General features: G+C 38.8%; 1 protein-coding gene and 1 long non-coding RNA gene across 2 annotated transcripts in view; both read right to left on the bottom strand.

The window, feature by feature from the left end:
- Positions 1 to 617: 617 nt before the first annotated feature.
- Positions 618 to 21,289, bottom strand: part of LOC125963038 (uncharacterized) — a 194,024-nt gene continuing 173,352 nt past the window's right edge. The window contains exon 2 of the long non-coding RNA XR_007474790.1: positions 618 to 857. This is a non-coding gene — a long non-coding RNA (uncharacterized LOC125963038). The remainder of the gene's footprint in view (positions 858 to 21,289) is intronic.
- PRR32 (proline rich 32) lies at positions 6,812 to 9,026 on the bottom strand. The gene is made up of 2 exons (XM_004280521.4): positions 8,878 to 9,026; positions 6,812 to 7,851 (listed from the first exon to the last, which is right to left on the bottom strand). The coding sequence occupies exons 1-2, from the start codon at positions 8,895 to 8,897 to the stop codon at positions 6,975 to 6,977; spliced, it is 897 nt and encodes a 298-aa protein (XP_004280569.1). The 5' UTR covers positions 8,898 to 9,026; the 3' UTR covers positions 6,812 to 6,974.

The following is a 21,289-nucleotide window of genomic DNA, read 5'->3' as shown; positions in this document are numbered from 1 at the left end:
GTTTATTTCTAAGTTTTTGCTGTTATAATGATGAGATGAGCCTGGTTGTAGCTAAAAATTTATCCAATATCCATGATTATTTCCTTAGACTAAAGTCCAATACGTGGGATTCTTGGATCAAAGAACAGTACAATTTTAAGGAATTTGTTTAATATTGTAACATGCTCTCACTAAATGTTCTCCTACTTATACTCCCATAACTAGTGTGTAAGAGCACCCATATGCCCAAACCCTCCCCAACAATGGATATAATTATGTGAAAAGAACTTTGACAACTATGACAGATAAAAATGTATTTATTTTAATTTATACTTATAAACTATTTTACATGTTTATTAGCCATTTTTCTTTTTTCTTTTGTAAACTACCTGTTAATGTCACTTACTCATTTTATATGAGGGTATACACTTTTTCTATTGGCTCACAAATTTTGTATTTGTTAACAACATTTAAACCTTTTTCTAGATATCCTGCAAAATTTCCCCAAGCTTTTCATTTGCTTTTAAATTCTGTTCATGATAATTTTGACACAGATCATTTCAATATTATAGTGTGTTCTGTTATGATTTCTGACTTTATTGTCATGAGAAGAAAGATCATGATTACATAAATATTCATTTATTTCACTTGTATTTTCTTCTAGAATTTATGGCAATTTTTATTTTCTTATTTTCATTTATATCTTTAATACATTTGAGACACTTTTTTTTTTTTTTTTTTTGCGGTACGCGGGCCTCTCACTGTTGTGGCCTCTCCCGCTGCGGAGCACAGACTCCAGACGCGCAGGCTCAGCGACCATGGCTCACGGGCCCAGCTGCTCCGCGGCATGTGGGATCTTCCCGTACCAGGGCACAAACCTGTTTCCCCTGCATTGGCAGGCGGACCCTCAACCACTGTGCCACCAGGGAAGCCTGAAACACATTTTGAAGTATGGAATAACAAGAGGATTCTGACTCTGCCACAAAGTCACATTTTGTTCTTGGTCAAATCACTAAATCTCTTGAATCTCAGTTTCTCCATCTGTAAACTGAGAACCTATCAGACCAACAGAAGACATGGAAATTCTAAATACACATGAGCACATGAGAACTCATTCTACTCTAAGTGTATGTTTTCTCTCACTGAAGGAAAACAAGTGTTTTCTTAGTAATCAGTCACTTCCACAGGTGTCTGCTTGGTTTTTATTTTCTATAGCACCCAATGTAGAGCTACTCATATACTATGCATTCAATAAATGCACGTTGAATAACTTTAATCTTCAAGCCCATGGATTCTGTGTCTTACACTCTGTTATGTTTGATTTTTTGTTTGTTTGTTTTGACTAAATGAGCCTAAGACCCAAGACCTAAGGCCTCTTACTGGTTTCCCAATTAAGGGTTGACTGACCTTTGTAGGCTCCACTGCTGGCTATGCTAAAAGGATAACAGCATCAAGTTAAATAGAGAGGGTAACATTTAGACATTGGAATTGGTATTTTTCTTATATAACTTCACTTCATGTCAAATGCCTAAAGGAGAAATGAGCTTTTACACTGTTTTGAAGTGATATGTACATGGATTCATTTGACTGGTGATGTTAGCAGTGTTAATTAATCATAAAGTTGGACAATTTGAGATGTACATACGTTACAATTGGTTTGTGAAAATGCCTAGCACTGAAGCAATAATGTTTATGTAAATTCTGAAGAGATGATCGTTTTTAAAGCCATATCATTCTGTTAAATTTGGGATCATCTGTGATTTTACTGATAGTCTTTGTAAGACTATCTCATAGATATTTTTTAACTATGAAACATTATTTATATTTGATTATTTTCCTCCAGTTGTGACTTACTAATTAAGTAAGTGAATTACTTACTTAATTACTAATTAATTACTTAATTAGTAATTAAGTAATTACTGATGTGAATTACTAATACAAGATGTTTTTAAATTATTCTATTTATGGATAATCAACTTTTTAGTTAGGGCATTAAATAGTATCTTCAGTACATTTACTGTATATTGCTAATAGCTATTGAGCACCAGTGAGCATTAACACAATGTGTAAGGATTTTATACCTAAAAGAGGTATAAATATGCCCCCTGGGAAAAATAATAGATTGCTTGGGTTCTGGATGAAGTGTGATTAATAAAGCCAGCAACTCCACCTCAGAAAATTATGGTTTAATAGGAGGGGTGAAAAGGCAAAATTAGAAAATAATCAGTGTACCTCACTAGGGGGAAAAAGATTGGAGTTTAAATTTAAAAAGAAAAGCAAGTTTAGGGTCTGATATATTTGAGAACTTGAAGAGGGAATGCTTTTTTGTGAGCCTAATTCATTGCACACCCTCTTCACTAATAAAGTAACCTTGATGATGATGAGTCTGCTTGTCAAGGCCAGTTTGGGGGATTGATGGAACCTAAACCAGAAAAGGCCTCCAGTTTCACATAGGCAATATGAGATTGGCTGCTATCTGAAGAGAGATGATATTTATAGGAAGGAATGAAGCAGTGGAGATAGATTCATTTTTTGGAAGGCTGGATAGTGTTTCTCTAATCAGCTCATCCCCACCCTCTCAAATGTGTGACTCCTACACAGAGCCCTTTCTTTCATGAAACACTTAATCCCTGTAACTTCCTTCTTTTCAAACTGCCCCTTTCTGTCTTCTCTGGATTATATTCTCCCACATCCAAATGTATTACTTTTCCAACAGTACTTCCACTATGAAGCTGCTTCCTCTTCTACAGCACTTCATCTCATCTCTTCTCAACTGACAGTGGCCCTGCCCCTCTCTATTTTTAATCCTCTGTCTTTCTCCATCTGTTTTTCTCTTTCTCACATGCGCAAGCACCATCCATCAACCTCCATATTCCCTGTGTTGCTTTGCCTCTGAGTCAAAGCTTTTACAATCAGGATGTTAGATGAAGTCAGTTATAAATGTATATTTCTCAATAAATTATATAATTAAACACTATTAGATAGACAAAGCCCTTTATGATAGGAATGATGGAGTTGTGTGCTTTACAATCTTATTTTACTTAGGGAAAGAGATTTTCAGAGTTGGGAAAAATGTGGTCAGTTTACCTCCATAGAGTATTGCAGGATACTAGTCCATTCTCAAAAAAGCAATGGTAGAGTCACTTCATGAAAACAAGTTCCACAGATAGTTTCTTTGAGAAATTGGGATGCTGAGAAAGATTTTCTGAATGGCAGTAAGTTCCCAATGGTGGGTGAGAAAGCATATATATTTAATTAGTCTTTGGCAAGAGTAGCACCTTCTCAAGCACTTAAGAAAATGACTGCGTGATGAATCACAATTTTTCTGACTTCTCAAATCTAGACTTGATTTGATAAATGCTATACATTTCCATCATTTTAAGAAAAAATGAACATCATCACAGAGAAACAGATGGGTTCTTTCACTTAATTTAGTCTCATCACTTGCTCTTTCTGTGGGAATATCACTCAATCCAGCTCATTATAAAGAAGACATGCAACGTTTTGTGATAGCTATGGAATTAACCTATGACATGACACAGTGTTCTTGATCTGTGTAAAATTACTTTTATCTCTGGTTTTGGCCCATTGATCTTGAAATAGAGTCATTTCACGTAGTTCTGTATTAGGTCCTTTAAAAATCAACATCTGTCAATAGCACTTGATAATTCAATGCCATTGTTACAGTACAATGTAATAGTTATGGAAGGATATCTTTCTCCATACATATATGTATGTGTGTATATATATTTTTTATTACTTAGTTATTTAGTAACAGCCATGCAATAAACCACTTGTTCCATGGTAGATGAAGATAGCACCATGATCTCAACCTTAAGACTCCAGTGAAAATAAATTTTTGGTCCTATTTTATGTTTGTTATAATAATTCTCAGAAGAATAACGTGTAATTTTGATGTCACTCTGGTTTATGAAAGACTTTAAAAATTTTATAATTCGAACTTTAACATTTTCAGTATTCTACAGTTTGATTGGCTACATGTGTACCTCTTCCAATCAGGCTACAGAAGTTGTAAACGGTGGAAAATAGAAATGGCTAATGAATCATACTTAGGGACATAGAAAAGGTCAAAGTTGTACAGTTTATTATTATCTTCTAGAGAATATATAGGATATTAAAATTCTAATGCTACAGTCTTGTGACAAAGAATATAATGAGAACTATAAATAATAAACAGTACAACATGAATCATCTTGTGACAATGATTATAACTTAGAACAGGAAATACTTAACCCATTCCCATTACTATCAGGAGAAAGGGCTACTTTGTTGATGTTTTTCTTTCCCTCTTGCGGTTAGGAGCTATTTAAGCCACAGAAAAGAATGGGAAAACATATATGTTCAAGAATGTTGAATATATTGAATTATGTGCACTTTCCAAAATGAATAAGATATTTTGGTGTAGGATTAATATTAGCTCATATTGCACCAGAATAATTTAAAATTAGCTATTTTAAGGCAAATCATGTGTTTTTTAAACATTTTTTTCTACTTCTTTACTTCTTTTATTTCTTTATTTATTTTGGCTGTGTTGGGTCTTCGTTGGTACACGTGGGCTTTCTCTAGTTGCGGCGAGCGGGGGCTACTCTTCCTTGTGGTGCATGGGCTTCTCATTGCAGTGGCTTCTCTTGTTGTGGAGCACGGGGTCTAGGCACGTGGGCTTCAGTAGTTGCAGCACACAGGCTCAGTTGTTGTGCTCGTGGGCTCTAAAGCTCAGGCTCAGTAGTTGTGGCACACGGGTTTAGTTGCTCCGTGGCATGTGGTGTCTTCCCGGACCAGGGCACGAACCTGTGTCCCCTGCGTTGGCGAGCGTATTCTTAACCACTGTGCCACCAGAGAAGCCCCAAATCATGTGTTTAAAATGGGTGTTTTGCTGTCATTGAGGATGCTGGCTCCTATGATAATAAGGTAATACAGTATTTCTATACGGAAGCTGTGAATAAACAAAAATATTTGCATTTCACTTGCATTTAACAACAGGATCCCAGGCTTATTTGATACTTGTGTTTACTGAAACCTGTTATATAGGCACAGAGCTCTGCATAAACTAAAGAAAATGTATTTATCCTACACCATAGAGGTATAAAGGAAACTTCAATGCCTCAATTTGCTAATAGTTATTTTTTGTTGTGTGCTGTAGGTGCTCAGTGTTTAGAAATGGCATAGAAAATAACATGCAGAGGGTATTAGGAAAGAGAACAGAGGGTTTAAAAAGAGCAGCTTGTGTTGGTGGCACTTTCTTGTTACAGTAAATTTGTCATGGATTTCGCTGTAATTGTGAGTAAAGTCTTTCTGAGTGTTTATCGGAGCTACTTCCTTTGAGAAGGAAAACATATCCTATTCTGCTGTCACTTACCACACCTTTTGGCAACTCTCCAGAGATGCAGCACTGCCGTTGACACAACAACTTGATTTCTTGTCAAAATATCTTTTAACATCTGGCTCAAAAGATATTTTTGATGACTATAAGCATGCCCAACTCCTCTGTTCATTAAGGCTGAAAATTCAATAAGTGTTTGGTACTCTGGGACTAAGCTACCTCATAGTGAGCAGCTGTCAAATGATTTGCTGCCTGCTTCTGCTCAAGCCACCACGGTGAACTGATGGAATTGCGCCAGCTTCAGGACAGAGTAAGGGGAATCTTAGCAAGCTCTATCCAGATGCTCCTTTTATCCAGTGCTCCTTGCACTACCACCTGTAAATTTAGAACAATCTATTCGGAATCAAATGGAGGAAAAGAAACTTCATGGATCCATGTGTCTTTTTTTCCCCGAGTAGTGAAGAACCCACGATTGGTGCTAAAAACACATAAATGGTTTTGCTTATAGGCTAGGTGCCTTTTGGATCTGTAGGTTTTGTCAACCATTAACTGACTGCTTATATCACCTACGTCATCAGCTCTGCGCATGAAAAATGCTCATTGGAAGAATCATCCTCTAAAGATATTTCTAATTTAGTGGTTCTTCATAGACAGTGTCGGTGTGTTTTAGGACCACTGTGTGAATGAAGTTGTATAGTGGTCAGAATGGCCATCCTTCCACCCTGCATGCTGTGCCCATATCTTTGTCACTAGAATTTGAAAAAGCTCCCATCTGGGCTTTTGATAATCTCTCAGAGCCATCATGATAATGGGGTGCTGTAGCACTTATGAAGGGTACAAACATAGCAGTGTCAGAGAAAATAATTCCACAGGAGTGAAATGTTTTCATTTGCCTTTAAAAGTTCTGAGTATATAGTACCCTTTATTTCGAGAATGGGTGAAGGATTCAGCCCGGTTCCATCTTGTCCCCAGACTTCTATTAAGCCAGCCTTATCTATACCATGTATTTAGCAACAGTGAAATGCTGAGAGACAAACACTAGTTCACGTTTGAAGCAATGGTGTAGAACTCTCCCATCTCCCCTGCTCCTTTTCTTTCCTAACTTTTCAGCCTGGTTCTGCCTCTACCTGGCTGTCAAATGTTGGCTCTGTTACTCTCACCTCAGTCTCATCTGACTGCTTTTAGTGTTTGGGCATTTTACTCTATTATCTGGACTTGGATCTACCTCCTGGACCTTATCTTCACTCACCCATCCTGCACTGAGCAACCCCCATAGCCTTAGGTAGGTAGGAATTCCCCACCCCGGACTCGCCAAGTCTAACAAGAACCCAATCCCACCTCCCCACAATCACAGCTGCAAGCCATTGGTAGGGATTCAACTAAGCTACTTACAAAACACTGGCACATTACTGCTTTCATTTTCTTAAAAGTAGAAAACAAAATCCAAGGCTTCAGCTCCAAAAGTGACATTTTAAAAAATAATTCACAATATTTCAAAGTTTAGAGCCTTTATTGAATTTCCAAGTATGTAAGGCACATTAGTGCTAAACAGGCTGCAAGAGGGTAGGGGGTTTCAAATATAAAAACATAAATGAGTAACTTTCACCTCTTTTCCCAACCGTTTTTTTTTCCCCTCCTTCCTTTTTTTTTGCCATCAGTTGTTCTCTCTGTTTGAGGATGCAGGAGCCAGCATTCCCCAGGAAGGGAAATTGGCAAAATAGGAAGGCAGTGGAGGACCAAATATCGGAGGAGGAGCAAAAGCCATAGGCATAGCGAGAAATGGATTGAAACTTGGAGGTCGAGGAGGAATGAAGCAATGAGCAGTAGTGCAAGAAGGTAAACCTGGAGTGCTGGACGACAAGGGCATAGGCCTTGGCCAGTTCTCCACGGGGTGCCGCGGGCCTCCCAGTGGGAAGGAAACATGAGCCAACCTTTCCTTGCAGGTCACTCTCGTGCTTCCTGGAGGCACCTCCATCATTATCCCTGATCTAAGGGTGGGGATAGGTGGCGGGCCTCTTACTTGAGAGCCCCCGGATGGAAAGAATCCTTGACCCCTTGGCAAAGCCACATATAACTTTGCATTACTGCCACCTCTCTCAGTGCCCCCATTGCTGACCCTCGTGCCCCCCACCATCAGTGCGGGAGGGCCGCCAGAGAATTCCCGGGACACATTAATAGAATCCTGTCCCCTCTGCCTCCTGCCTGCCAGCCCCTCAGAGCTATTTACTTCTGCTGTTGCTAGGGACTCTTCCGCAACAGCAGGTGGTGGCTCATAGTGGGGGTTGAGAGCTCTCGAATCGTCGACAGGAATGCAGGATCCTGTTCTCTCTGAGGGACGCTCCAGTTGCTCTCTTGCCAGATCGGCCAGTACATTGAAGGGAGGTCTCAGGGGGACGCGAGGGAGGCCCCAGGATTCCACATCATCCTTCTGCATGGAGCTCGGACACTGGAGGGGCACGCCGGGGCGCAGCTCTGGGGTCCCATGTTCATCGGCAGCTACTGCTGTGGGTGAAGGGGCGTGCCCTCCAAGGCTTGCCAAAACAGAAATGAATAGGTTAATAAAAATGAAAATGCCAGGCTTCCCTGGTGGCGCAGTGGTTGAGAGTCCGCCTGCCGATGCAGGGGACATGGCTTCGTGCCCCGGGATCCCACATGCTGAGGAGCGGCTGGGCCCGTGAGCCGTGGCCGCTGAGCCTGCGCGTCCGGAGCCTGTGCTCCGCAAAGGGAGAGGCCACAAGTGAGAGGCCCGCGTACCGCAAAAAAAAAAAAGAAAATGCGGTGACCAGAAAATATCTGAAATATGTGATTGATCGAATTCTCTGGAATACACGGTGGGAAAAGGGAGAGCCCAATCTCCTCCCAGGTGTAGTCAGCAAACACTTCTTCGATTCACTTGCCCTTCACCAGGCAGCCTCTTTAGCATCGGGCTTTGTGGTTTCCCTTTATGGTTGACCTGTGGCTCCACCCCGTTCCCCATATTCCCACCTCCTCAAGGCAACAAGGCAGCCTAGAAGACTCAGATAGCTTCCTTAAAAGCTGCAGTGCGCAGGCATGCTAGATAAACAGAGGAAACACCAGCTCTTTCAGTCCCAGTAGGATATATGATCCACGAAACCCATCATTTAGATTCTGGTAGGAGTGCTCTGGAAAGTCTTATGAGGGAAAGCATTTTTTTTTTTTCTCCACAGAAGTCGAAGAAAGGTTAGTTATGCTAACAAACACTCCAGTTTGTTTCTCTTTCATGAAGCATCATTCAACATGTACACCAACTTTTGTTAAAATTTTCTTTCATTCAACCCATACCACACCCTAGAGTAAGAATTTCCTCATATTTAAACCCCACAATTTAGACTAAGGATTTGCAACTTCAAAATTACATTTAAAACTCCAGTATTCTTAGTACCTGAATTTACGTCCTTCACGCTTTTGTCTGTGATCCCCTTCTGCATCCTTCGCAACCCACTCCTCCCCGTTGTCCGTGTCGCACTCACACAGGAAAACAATTCAAATTGTCTTTTGCCTTCAACTTAAACAGTTGTACACAGTTTTGTACTTACACATTTTCAGTACAAGCCATGGAGAAATTTGATCAGCAAAGCCTTCTTGAGGTGATGGAGAAAACCAGCTGAACGCCCACGCCAAGCCAACTCAGTCTGGAGAAATGACTGGTGCTTCTGCTTTAGAGCAGCTTGGCAGGTCGAATGAAGCCAGGGACCAACTGCTTCTTTCTAGATTTGGAGTCCTCTTTACGAGGTTACCAGTTGCTAGGGAAGGGAGGGAGAAAAGGAGCTGGGAGGAGGAGGGGATAAATCTGTGACGCTCCTCTGAAGCTAAATGTATGATTCCTTTTTGCACAGTAGCAGATGAACTTAAAGGCATTCGCTACATTAACCCTGTTGCAGTCCAGTTAGAAAGACAAATCATCGAGACAAATTTAGAAGAATCATGGTGGCATGGTCTTTTGTTAAGAGTTATTTCTGAAGTTTTATTTAGAAAAGGTAGTTATCAAATCTCCTCTTCCAGGGTGGAATTACAAACATTGAGCAGAGTACCATGCCTAATCTTGTAATTTAAACTTCCAGTTTAGGGGGTGCATACTATTAACTTGGTGGAGAACAGAGTTTGGGGGGTTAAATTGCTTTGCAATCTGACTCTCACTTGTGAAGATGAAACAAGAATAGCACTATAAAAAAAATCCCTCTAAGAATCATATTGGCTTTTACTTTTTAGCCCAATTTGCAATTCTTCCCTTCATCCTACCTTCTAGTTTATTGGCTCAGTATGGTGTATGTGTGTGTGTGTGTGTGTGTGTGTGTGTGTGTGTGTGTGTGTGTGTGTGTCTGTATATACACATATTTCCCAGAATAGAGCTCTGGAAACTTCCCTGCAAGTGAGAGGGGAAATAAAAGGCATAGCAGATAACATCAATTTACAAATATTAGCTCAGATTTTGCCTTGTAACTTTTTGCATAAGGCACTTTCTGTTCTTCCAGCTTAAATTTCTTCCCCCTCCCTACCTTAAGCAAGTATACTTCCTCAGCTTTTATTTTCTGCCAACGATCTACAGATTAATGGCTCTGAAATTAGGACGGCCATCCCCTGATCTAAGATTATTAATCTTGCTCTAGGATAAAGCCAAAAACTTGGCCCACTTCCTTAAATTCACCTAAGATTTGTGTTGTTCAGACTAGACTTCAAAGACCTTAAAATAACTTTCTTTATTCCCAATATCAGAATATGCTGTTACATTTCAACATTTCAACAGCTATATATATAGCTGTGTGTGTGTGGGCATGCGTGTGTGCAGGGGGTAGGTACAAGATACTAATGCAAAGAAATGGTCACTGCTGTGAAGCAACAGACTCATAATAGAAATGACCTTTTGGGTCTCTAAGTCCACATCTTCCTGCCAGGGTGCCTTGTCCCTGTCTATACACTGTCGAGTTTTCTTTATCTCATTGAAAGATGAAAGCGGCATGTTTCCAAAACTTCTCCCAGAGGAATCTGTTCCCTTGCCTAGCATGGCTCACTGTTAAGAAATATCTTGATTCTCAAGCTTCAGTTTCCATTTTTCTTTAGTTTATTATTTACTTGTCCTTATGTAAAAGAAAAGTTATTATTAGCAATATAATTGTGGTAGAGCCTTAAAGCCCTTTTAACACTTGCCATATCAGAGGGAATAATGAAACTTGGGTTAATACCTGCTAATAGTTGGTAAGTCGTATTTACAGAGTTTATATTTGAGAGCTTGCATTTTTTTCTGAATAATGGCAAGGATTCCCCAGGAAATCCTTTTATGACTATCGAACTATTGCAATAATTGGTTGTTTTTAGCTAGAAATGCCTATTTAGTAAAGTATCACCTTAATTGGATTACGTGAGAGTGAAATGTAATATAGACAGCAAATAGCTGGGCATAGTGACAAAGCCAATGGCACCTTAGAATTTTCCAAAACCATAATAGGTATTCTAAATTTATGGATTCTAGCTCAGATTTTTGCCTTGCAAGTTGTTTGCTTTTGTGCAATGAATGTTTGTTGAATACCTACTGCATGCATTCACTATTTGGTTTAGTGTGGATTATACCACAAAAGTTAAATATGCAACTGGTAGTGACTTCAAGGAATATTCAAACTTTCTGGGGGAGAGAAAAACATCTATAAAAGAAGAATGCAGTAAGAAAGAATAGACACAGACTATTAGCTGTCATTTTCCACAATGGAAATTCAGAAGAAGAAGCTATAATTTTAGGCAAAAGTAGTTGTGAAATATTTCATGTGGAGTTGGGGCTTGAGTTGTGTTTTGAAGGGTGGGTGCAATATTCCATGTCAAGAACAGGTATGGAGGGGACTTCCCTGGTGGTCTAGTGGTTGAGAATCCACCTTCCAATGCAGGGGATGTGGTTCAATCCCTGGTTGGGGAACTAAGATCCCAGATGTTGTGGGTCAACTAAGCCCACGTGCCGCAACTACAGAGCCCATGCGCTCTGGAGCCCGCGCTCCACAACTAGAGAAGCCCATGTGCCGAAACCAAAGATCCTGCATGCTGCAATTAAGACCCAACGCAGCCAAAAATAAATTTAAAAAAAGAAGAAGAAAAAGAACAGGTATGGAGGTAGGAATGAAGGGGAAAATTTGGAATTTTGTCGTTCAGATTTTTAATCCAAACTGGGCTCATATTTGGCAGAAATAGAATGTTAAAGAGCCAATTGGACCCTCTAGAGACAGTCAGATCAGCCAGGTAACTAGTAAAGTTGTACCCAGCAGGGAATATTTGAGGGCACTCCAATTTTATAGTTAAAGATAAAACTAGAATCATCTCAAAACCTACTTTTTGACACAAAGCTGTTAGCTGCTTCAATTATCCACTGAGCTCTGAAAATGAAGTAATAAAGTGTATAGTTTTTGTTGTTGTTTCTTTGAATAACTGTTTTGGGGAGGAAAAAATGGGTAATGGAAGTTGAGGATTTGTCAAAAAGTAGCTTAGCTGTGAAAGTAGCTAAGCTATAAATGCCTTTCATTACCTATGGCCTCTAATTTCATGACACAGCTCCAGATATCACTCTCATGTCTCTCAAAAGGTTTTGAGGACTTTATTGAAATGCTAAGTGAGAACCATTCAAAGAGATATATTTACATTTGCCCAGCAATTACAAGGTCATTAAAAATGTGGTTGTACTGCCAAAATGATGTTGTTGGTTGTTTTTCAAAGAAATTTTGCAGATGCGTAAGTGCAGGCAAAGTATCATTTAAAATACGTCCTTTCTTTTTTGCTGGAAAAAGAATCCAGGAGATAGAGACATAAGGATGATTTTCTCTCTTTCCATCAGGCTAATAAGAAGGTGATGAAGAGATTGTCATGCTGATCTCTGGGGAGACAGTTGTCAAAAGATCTCATCCATTAACTCGCTTTCAAAATGTAATGTAGCTATGCCTGTGGAAAGCTCTCAGTTTAGGATGTCTAAAAGTACCTCTAGAAGATAGACCAGATATTTTTAAGGGTGTGTTGTTATTTAATTCAGTGTATTAAGAAGCATGAGATTAATTAAGGCATGGTACTACCCCAGAATGGGCCAGACAGAAATATTCAGTTGCACAACTATAGGCAGTACTCCTGTCCTCTCTGCCACCAGCTGTCCTGCAAACTATGTGGTAAGTGACAAGGGTGAACAGGTGAGAGTGTGGTTATTTCACTACCCGTACTGGCAAAAGCAACTAACAACACATGCCTCACTGTTGGACCTACGTGTATGAAGATCAATAGACTATTATTGCTTTTCTCAAGTTCTTTGCTCCAGACTTTAAAAAAATTGTTTTAAACAGGTAATTTATGGCAATGACTCCAAAACAGATTATTTTCTTATAGAAATCAGAAGCTATCAGAAATTCTTTCAACAGATCACTCTAATTTTTCTTGATCTCCTGAGAGTCAGAACTAGAAATTAAGTAACAGCTGGGCAAGCCAGATGAGAAAAATGAAGAAGGAAAAGGAAACTGAGATTTTTTTTTTTTACTACTTACTCTATGCCAGATATTTAATACATTTCGTCTCATTTAATATTCACAGCAAACTTTTAAGGCTGTTACTATTATTATATCTATTTTATAGATGAAGATAAAGACAGGGAGAAGTTTAAGTAGTTTTTTCCAAGGTCCCACAACTAGTAAACAGCAGACAATATTGAGACACAGACAATCTGACACCAGAGCCCGTATTTCTTTCATTCAACCACGTGGCCTCCTGACTATAGTTCTAGGTGAATCACATAGGTGGCTCAGATCAAAACATCTGATCCAGATGTAATCCAGATGTGTACCAGATCCGAGTTTAGCTTATTTAATGCATGTACTCACTGACACTCATCCTAATATAGTTCCGCAGTGAAGAAATCATACAAACTGCATTGCATCTCAGAAAGCTTGCCCATGCAGGAGTAGCAAGTGACTGAAGATTAGGCATTTGGTGGCAGTCCAGCAAGAGGATGAGGACTAAAAGTCCTCTCATGGAGCGAATAGGGTTGGTGACGAGAAAAGAACTTAGTCATAGGACAGCACTGAGTGATCATTACTAATGAATTAATTTTAATATGTGCTCAGTATGACCAGTATTAAAATTAAATTGATTTTGAGTTTTTGAACTGCAGGTATAGGGTTGCTCAGACTATTTCTATGTCACTAAGGTGGGACTGAGCTTATAATCATGGTTAGCTCATCCATCTTCCAGTATTGGAGCAAGTGGGAGAACATAGAGTTAATTGTGTGTGTGTGTTGGGTGAAGTGGGGGTGGGGATAGTTGAGTTGTCCAAGTGAGCTATTAATGATAACTCTGGAGAATACCTTTCTGAATTAGGAAAACACATTAATTAAAAAATAAAATTAATGTATTTTATGTTCACATTGATATATATTATAAATTAAGATATAAACATGGACTAATAAGTAAAATGAGGAAAGTTAATGAAAAAAGTTGTTTTACAGTAACCCATTAGACCATAAGTTTATAACAATTAGACACACACACACACACACACACACACACACACACACACGCAAGGGAATTGAAGGCATACTTAATTTCTTGAGCACTATGTTTAAAAAACAAAAACTATTTTAGATTAGTTTCTTCTTGCTTATAATTAAGAAAGTGTAAATTCATGCTGAAAACATTTTATCAAGCTTTATTAAAAATGAATCATATGTGCCAACTTTTGAAGGGCTTTGGTTCTGGAATCAGAGGAACACAGACCTGGGTTCAAATCTCAGCTTTACTAGTTACAGACTTTGTGACCTTGGGCAGGTTGCTTAACTTCTCTGAACCTCATTCTCCTCATTTGTGAAGTAGGATTATAGAGAGAATTATATTAAAGCGTGTGTGAAAAGTGACTGTTACAAACTAGGTGATTAAAATATAATCCCTTTCCTTGTGCATAGTTGACTCAGTTTTCTTATATGTAAAATGGGGATGATGATGCCTCTTACCTATTTCAGGGCTGTTGAGGAAATTAAATATGATAATTATATGAAATCACTTTGCAATCTGTAAATCACTGTACATATGTTAGGTTAATAAAACCATGGGTTATATTTCAGGGGCAAGAAGATTTGGGGACACAACACATTTTAAATATCACTGTAGCCACCTATCATAGGTAGCCACCTATTTCGCCTACCTGTAAGGCCGTTCTTCATTTCCTGAATCATTGAAGTGGGGAGGATTAACCACAGTATTAAAAAAAAACCCATGGTGTAAAATGCTTTAAACGTTTCAATTGGTGCTACATAAATCTCACCCATTGTTGTTTTTAATGTGGTAGCTGTGTTAGAATAAAGAGTCTGCCTTTTTGTATTTGACTATATATTTAATTGGATTTCAGAATCTTGTGTTGCACAGCAGGAATCACTGAAAACCCCTGTGATGATTAGAATGAAAAGCCTTTAAAAAAAAACAAAAACAAGAAGGTTGCTTGGTTTCCTGATAGTGCAGATTTGATTTATAGATTCTCTGAATGATTTGCTACTTTAGAGAAAAAATAGGAACCACAGATATAAATAAGTTCATAGGTCACCTGAAATATGCAATAGCCCATATCTCCACTTGCTCTGGTTTGGCCGTATGCAGAATGACCCAGTGCCTCTGGAAGAGCTCATCACTTTGTTTCAGATAGTACTATAGAGCTGTTGAAACTTTAATGCCTGAGTGAGATTCCTCCATTATCTTCTAGTAATCTTAGAAGAGACACTTTCCCATTGCCTGGCCCTCCAGAGTCTGATCTTTTCTTCTGATGAACTCTTCCCCTAAATAAGCACATTTATCAATTCATTTCTCTAAAAGCTGAAAGTGGAGGATCTGGGGATTTTATTAAAATAGCAGGTTCGCAGGCTCCACCTCTAAGATTCTGATTTAGCTGATCTGTAGTGAAATACAGTTATATGCAGTTTAAATCCTTAATGATTCTGATGTGGGGTTGTTTGGATCACAATAGAGAAATACCGACTAGATGGTCTTTTAACCTTGAAGCCTAGCTTTCTGAGGAAGAATCCAGCCTTCAAGTGGATACTCTTATTCTCTAGGTCTAACCAACTGACTACAGTAGCACTAGAATATAAAACCTTTTTGACCATACCCCATGCCTTCAGTTCCTTTTGTTTCATAAACCTCCAAATACCATGATTAGTTTCAAACAGATGTGTTGAGTTTAGTTCATCTGGAGCAGCAATTCTGAGTGTGGTCTGGGGAAAACTCGGGTCCCCAAGGCCCTTTCCAAAAGTCCACAAGGTCAAAATATTTTCGTCATTGTATGAAGGCATTATTTGCTTTTTTCACTCTCATTCTCTCACTAGTGTACAGTGGAGTTTTCCAGAGGCTGCTTGATATGTGATATCATTGCTTTGAGATTAATGAAACCTGTGGTTCTATATCCTGTGTTTTAAAACTTTTTCAGTTTTAATTTCTAATATGGTAATTATTGATAGATATAACCCACCCAAACAAAAACTCTTTGGAGTCCTGAATAATTTTTAAGAGTGTGAAGTGGTCCTAGACCAAAAAGTTTTAGGACTTCTGTCCTATTTAACCAAACATAGTTTTAAAATGTGCATCAGTTAATGTAAACTGATGAAGTTGCTACCAAATCTCAAGGAAATCTCAAACCTGATTAAAATATTCAGATTCCTATTTTTTTGCCTCCTCTTATAAATTCTTAAGGTAGAAATGTTAGGTAGTTAGTCAGACATTAGCAGCAAGGAGGTGACAGTGGTGAGAAAGGCAAGAAAGAGAAGTCAAGTTACACCCAACCATCTGGGGACTCTCCCCTGACCCCACCCAGAACAGGAGAAACTATGGTCGTGTAGTGGGCAGCATATCCTGATAAAGAGGGGCACAGTAACACGAGGGAACCTCCCCGGGATGCACATGCCCAGAATAGAGAGGCGTATAACCTATAGTAAACACAAACTCATTATATGACAATTATAATAAAATCTACATGGAGAAGGATGTGTTCTCACTCCCTCTTGCGAGAGCACCGGAATCACAACTAACTGCTGAACAATCATCTACAGGAAGACACTGGAACTCACCAAAAATGATACCCTATATCCAAAGACAAAGGAGAAGCCACAAAGAGATGGTAGGAGGGGCGCAATCACAATAAAATCAAATCCCATAACTGCTGGGTGGGTGACTCACAAACTGGAGAACACTTATATGACAGAAGTCCACCCACTGGAGTGAAAGTTCTGAGCCCCATGTCAGGGTTCCCAACCTGGGGGTCCGGCAACAGGAGGAGGAATTCCTAGAGAATCAGTCTTTGAAGGCTAGTGGGATTTGATTGCAGGACTTTGACAGGACTGGAGAAAACAGACACTCCACTCTTGGAGGATACACACAAAGTAGTGTGTGTATTGGGACACAGAGGAAGGAGCAGTGACCCCACAGGAGACTGAACCAGACCTACTGCCTGGTGTTGGAGGGTCTCCTGCAGAGGAGGGGGGTGGCTGTGGCTCACCATGGGGATGAGGACACTGGCAGCAGAAGTTCTGGGAGGTCCTCCTTGGCGTGGGCCCTCCCAGGGTCTGCAATTAGGCCAACCAAAGAGCCGGGTAGGCTCCAGTGCTGGGTGGCCTCAGACCAAACAACCAACAGGGAGGGAACACAGCCCAACCTATCAACAGACAAGTGGATTAAAGTTTTACTGAGCTTTTCCCACCACAGCAACAGCCAGCTCTACCTACCACCAGTCCCTCCCATAAGGAAACTTGCACAAGCCTCTTAGATAGCCTCTTCCAGCAGAGGGCAGACAGCAGAAGCAAGGAGAACTACAATTCTTCAGCCTGTAGAATGAAAACCACATTCACAGAAAGATAGACAAAATGAAAAGGCAGACGATTATGTACCAGATGAAGGAACAAGATAAAACCCTAGAAAAACAACTAAATGAAGTGGACATAGGCAACCTTCCAGAAAAAGAATTCAGAATAATGATAGTGAAGATGATCCAGGACCTCAGAAAAAGAATGGAGGCAAAGAAGAGAAGATGCAAGAAATGTTTAAAAAAGACCTAGAAGAATTAAAGAACAAACACCTAGAAGAATTAAAGAACAAATAAAGAGAGATGAACAATACAATAACTGACACGAAAAATACACTAGAAGGAATCAATAGCAGAATAACTGAGGCAGAAGAAAGGATAAGTGACCTGGAAGACAGAATGGTGGAATTCAGAGCTGCGGAACAGAATAAAGAAAAAAGAATGAAAAGAAATGAAGACAGCCTAAGAGACCACTGGGACAGCATTAAACACAACAACATTCTCATTATAGGGGTCCCAGAAGGAGAAGGGAGAGAGAAAAGACCTGAGAAAATATTTGAACAGATTATAGTCGAAAACTTCCCTAACATGGGAAAGGAAATAGCCACCCAAGTCCAGGAAGTGCAGAGAGTTCCATATAGGATAAACCCAAGGAGAAACATGCCAAGACACATAGTAATCAAACTGGCAAAAAATTTAAGAAAAGAAAAATTACTGAAAGCAGCAAGGGAAAAATGACAAATAACATACAAGGGAACTCCCATAAGGTTAACTGATGATTTCTCAGCAGAAACTCTACAAACAAGAAGGGAGTGGCATGACATATTTAAAGTGATGATAGGGAAGAACCTACAACAAAGATTACTCTACCCATCAAGGATCACTTTCAGATTTGATGGGGCAATCAAAAGCTTTACAGACAAGCAAAAGCTAAGAGAATTCCAGACCACAAAACCAGCTCTACAACAAATGCTAAAGGAACTACACTAAGTGGGAAACACAAGAGAAGAAAAGGACCTATAAAAACAAACCCATAACAATTAAGAAAATGGTAATAGGAGCATACATATGGATAATTACCTTAAATGTAAATGGATTAAATGCTTCAACAAAAAGACACAGGCTTGCTGAATGGATACAAAAACAAGACACATATATATGCTGTCTACAGGAGACCCACTTCAGACCTAGGGACACATACAGACTGAAAGTGAGGGGATGGAAAAAGATATTCCTTGCAAATAGAAATCAAAAGAAAGCTGGAGTAGCAATAGTCATATCAGATAAAATAGACTTTAAAATAAAGAATGTTACAAGAGACAAGGAAGGATGCTGTATAATGATCAAGGGATCAATCCAAGAAGAAGATAAAACAATTATAAATATATATGCACCCAACATAGGAGCACCTCAATACATAAGGCAACTGCTAACAGCTATAAAAGAGGAAATCAAGGGCAAAACTATAATAGTGGGAGACTTTATCACCTCACTTACACCAATCAACAGATGATCCAAACAGAAAATTAATAAGGAAACACAAGTGTTAAATGACACAATAGACCAGATAGATTTAATTGATATTTATAGAACATTTGCTCCAAAAACAGCTGATTACACTTTGTTCTCAAGTGTGCATGGAACATTCTCCAGGATAGATCACATCTTAGGTCGCAAATCAAGCCTCAGTAAATTTAAAAAAACTGAAATCATATCAAACCTCTTTACTGACCACAACGCTATGAGATTAGAAATCAATTACAGGAAAAAAAAAACCCATAAAAAACACAAACACATGGAGGCTAAACAATATGCTACTAAATAACCAAGAGATCACTGAAGAAATCAAACAGGAAATCAAAAAATACCTAGAGACAAATTACAATGAAAACACGATGATCCAAAACCCAGGGGGTGCAGAAAAAGCAGTTCTAAGAGGGAAGTTTATAGCAATACAAGCCTACCTCAAGAAACAAGAAGAATCTCAGATAAACTGTCTAACCTTACACATAAAGGAACTAGAGAAAGAAGAACAAACAAAACCCAAAGTTAGCAGAAGGAAAGAAATCATAAAGATCAGAGCAGAAATAAATGAAATAGAAACAAAGAAAACAATAACAAAGATCAATAAAACTAAAAGCTGGTTCTTTGAGAAGATATACGAAATTGATAAACCATTTGTCAGACTCATCAAGAAACAGAGGGAGAGGACTCAAATCAATAAAATTAGAAATGAAAAAGGAGAAGTTACAACAGACACGCAGAAATACAAAGCATCCAAAGAGACTACTACAAGCAACACTATGCCAATAAAATGGAAAACCTGGAAGAAATGGACAAATTCTTAGAAAGGTATAACCTTCTAAGACAGAACCAGGAAGAAATAAAAAATATGAACAGGCCAATCACAAGTAATGAAACTGTGATTAAAAATCTTCCAACAAACAAAAGTCCAGGACCAGCTGGCTACACAGGTGAAGTCTATCAAACATTTAGAGAAGAGCTACCACCCATCTTTCTCAAACGCTTCCAAAAAATTGCAGAGGAAGGAACACTCCCAGACTCATTCTATGAGGCCACCATCACCCTGATACCAAAACCAAAGATACTACAAAAAAAGAAAATTACAGAACAATACCACTGATGTATATAGATACAAAAATCCTCAACAAAATACTAGCAAACAGAATCCAACAACACATTAAAAGGATCATACACCATAATCAAGTGGGATTTATCCCAGAGATGCCAGGATTCTTCAATATACGCAAATCAATCAATGTGATATTCCATATTAATAAATTGAAGCAGAAAAACCGTATGATTATATCAATAGATGCCGAAAAAGATTTTGACAAAATTCAACACCCATTTATGATAAAAATTCTCCAGAAAGTCACCATAGAGGGAACTTACCTCAACATAATAAAGGCCATATATGACAAACCCACGGCAAACATCATTCTGAATGGTGAAAAAATGAAAGCATTTCCTCTAAGACCAGGAACAAGACAAGGATGTCCATTCTCCCCACTATTATTCCACATAGTTTTGGAAGTCCTAGCCATGGCAATCAGAGAAGAAAAAGAAATAAAAGGAATACAAATTGGAAAAGAAGAAGTAAACCTGTCACTGTTTGCATATGACAGGATACTTTATATACAGAATCCTAAAGTAGTCACCAGAAAACTACTAGAGCTAATCAATGAACTTGGTAAAGTTGCAGGATACAAAATTAATGCACAGAAATCTCTTGCATTCCTATACACTAATGATGAAAAATCTGAAAGTGAAAGTAAGGAAACACTCCCATTTACCATTGCAACAAAAAGAATAAAATACCTAGGAATAAACCTACCTAGGGAGACAAAAGACCTGTATGCAGAAAACTATAAGACACTGCTGAAAGAAATTAAAGATTATACAAACAGATGGAGAGATATACCATGTTCTTGGATTTGAAGAATCATTATTGTGAAAATGACTCTATTACCCAAAGCGATCTACAGATTCAATGCAATCCCTATCAAATTACCAATGGCATTTTTTACAGAACTACAACAAAAAACATTAAAATTTGTATGGAGACACAAATGACCCCGAATAGCCAAAGCAGTCTTGAGGGAAAAACACGGAGATGGAGGAATCAGACTCCCTGACTTCAGACTATACTACAAAGCTACAGTATTCAACACGATATGGTACTGGCACAAAAACAGAAATATAGATCAATGGAACAGGATAGAAAGCCCAGAGGTAAACCCACACACCTATGGTCAAGTAATACATGTTGTGTTATATAGTGTAATACAGCACTATTTACAATAGCCAGGTCATGGAAGCAACCTAAATGCCCATTGACAGACGAATGGATAAAGAAGTTGTGGTACATATATACAATGTAATATTACTCAGCCATAAAAAGGAATGAAATTGGGTCATTTGTTGAGACATGGATGGATCTAGAGACTGCCATACAGAGTGAAGTAAGTCAGAAAGAGAAGAACAAATATCGTATATTAACGCATATATGTGGAATCTAGAAAAATGGTACAGATGAACCAGTTTGCAGGGCAGAAATAGAGACACAGATGTAGAGAACAAACATATGGACACAAAGGGGTGAAAGTGACAGGGTGTGTGTGTGTGATGATTTGGGA

Source organism: Orcinus orca, chromosome X, assembly GCF_937001465.1.
Source record: "Orcinus orca chromosome X, mOrcOrc1.1, whole genome shotgun sequence".
NCBI classification, from domain to species: Eukaryota; Metazoa; Chordata; class Mammalia; order Artiodactyla; family Delphinidae; genus Orcinus; species Orcinus orca.
This window is presented reverse-complemented; position numbering and strand designations above follow the sequence as displayed.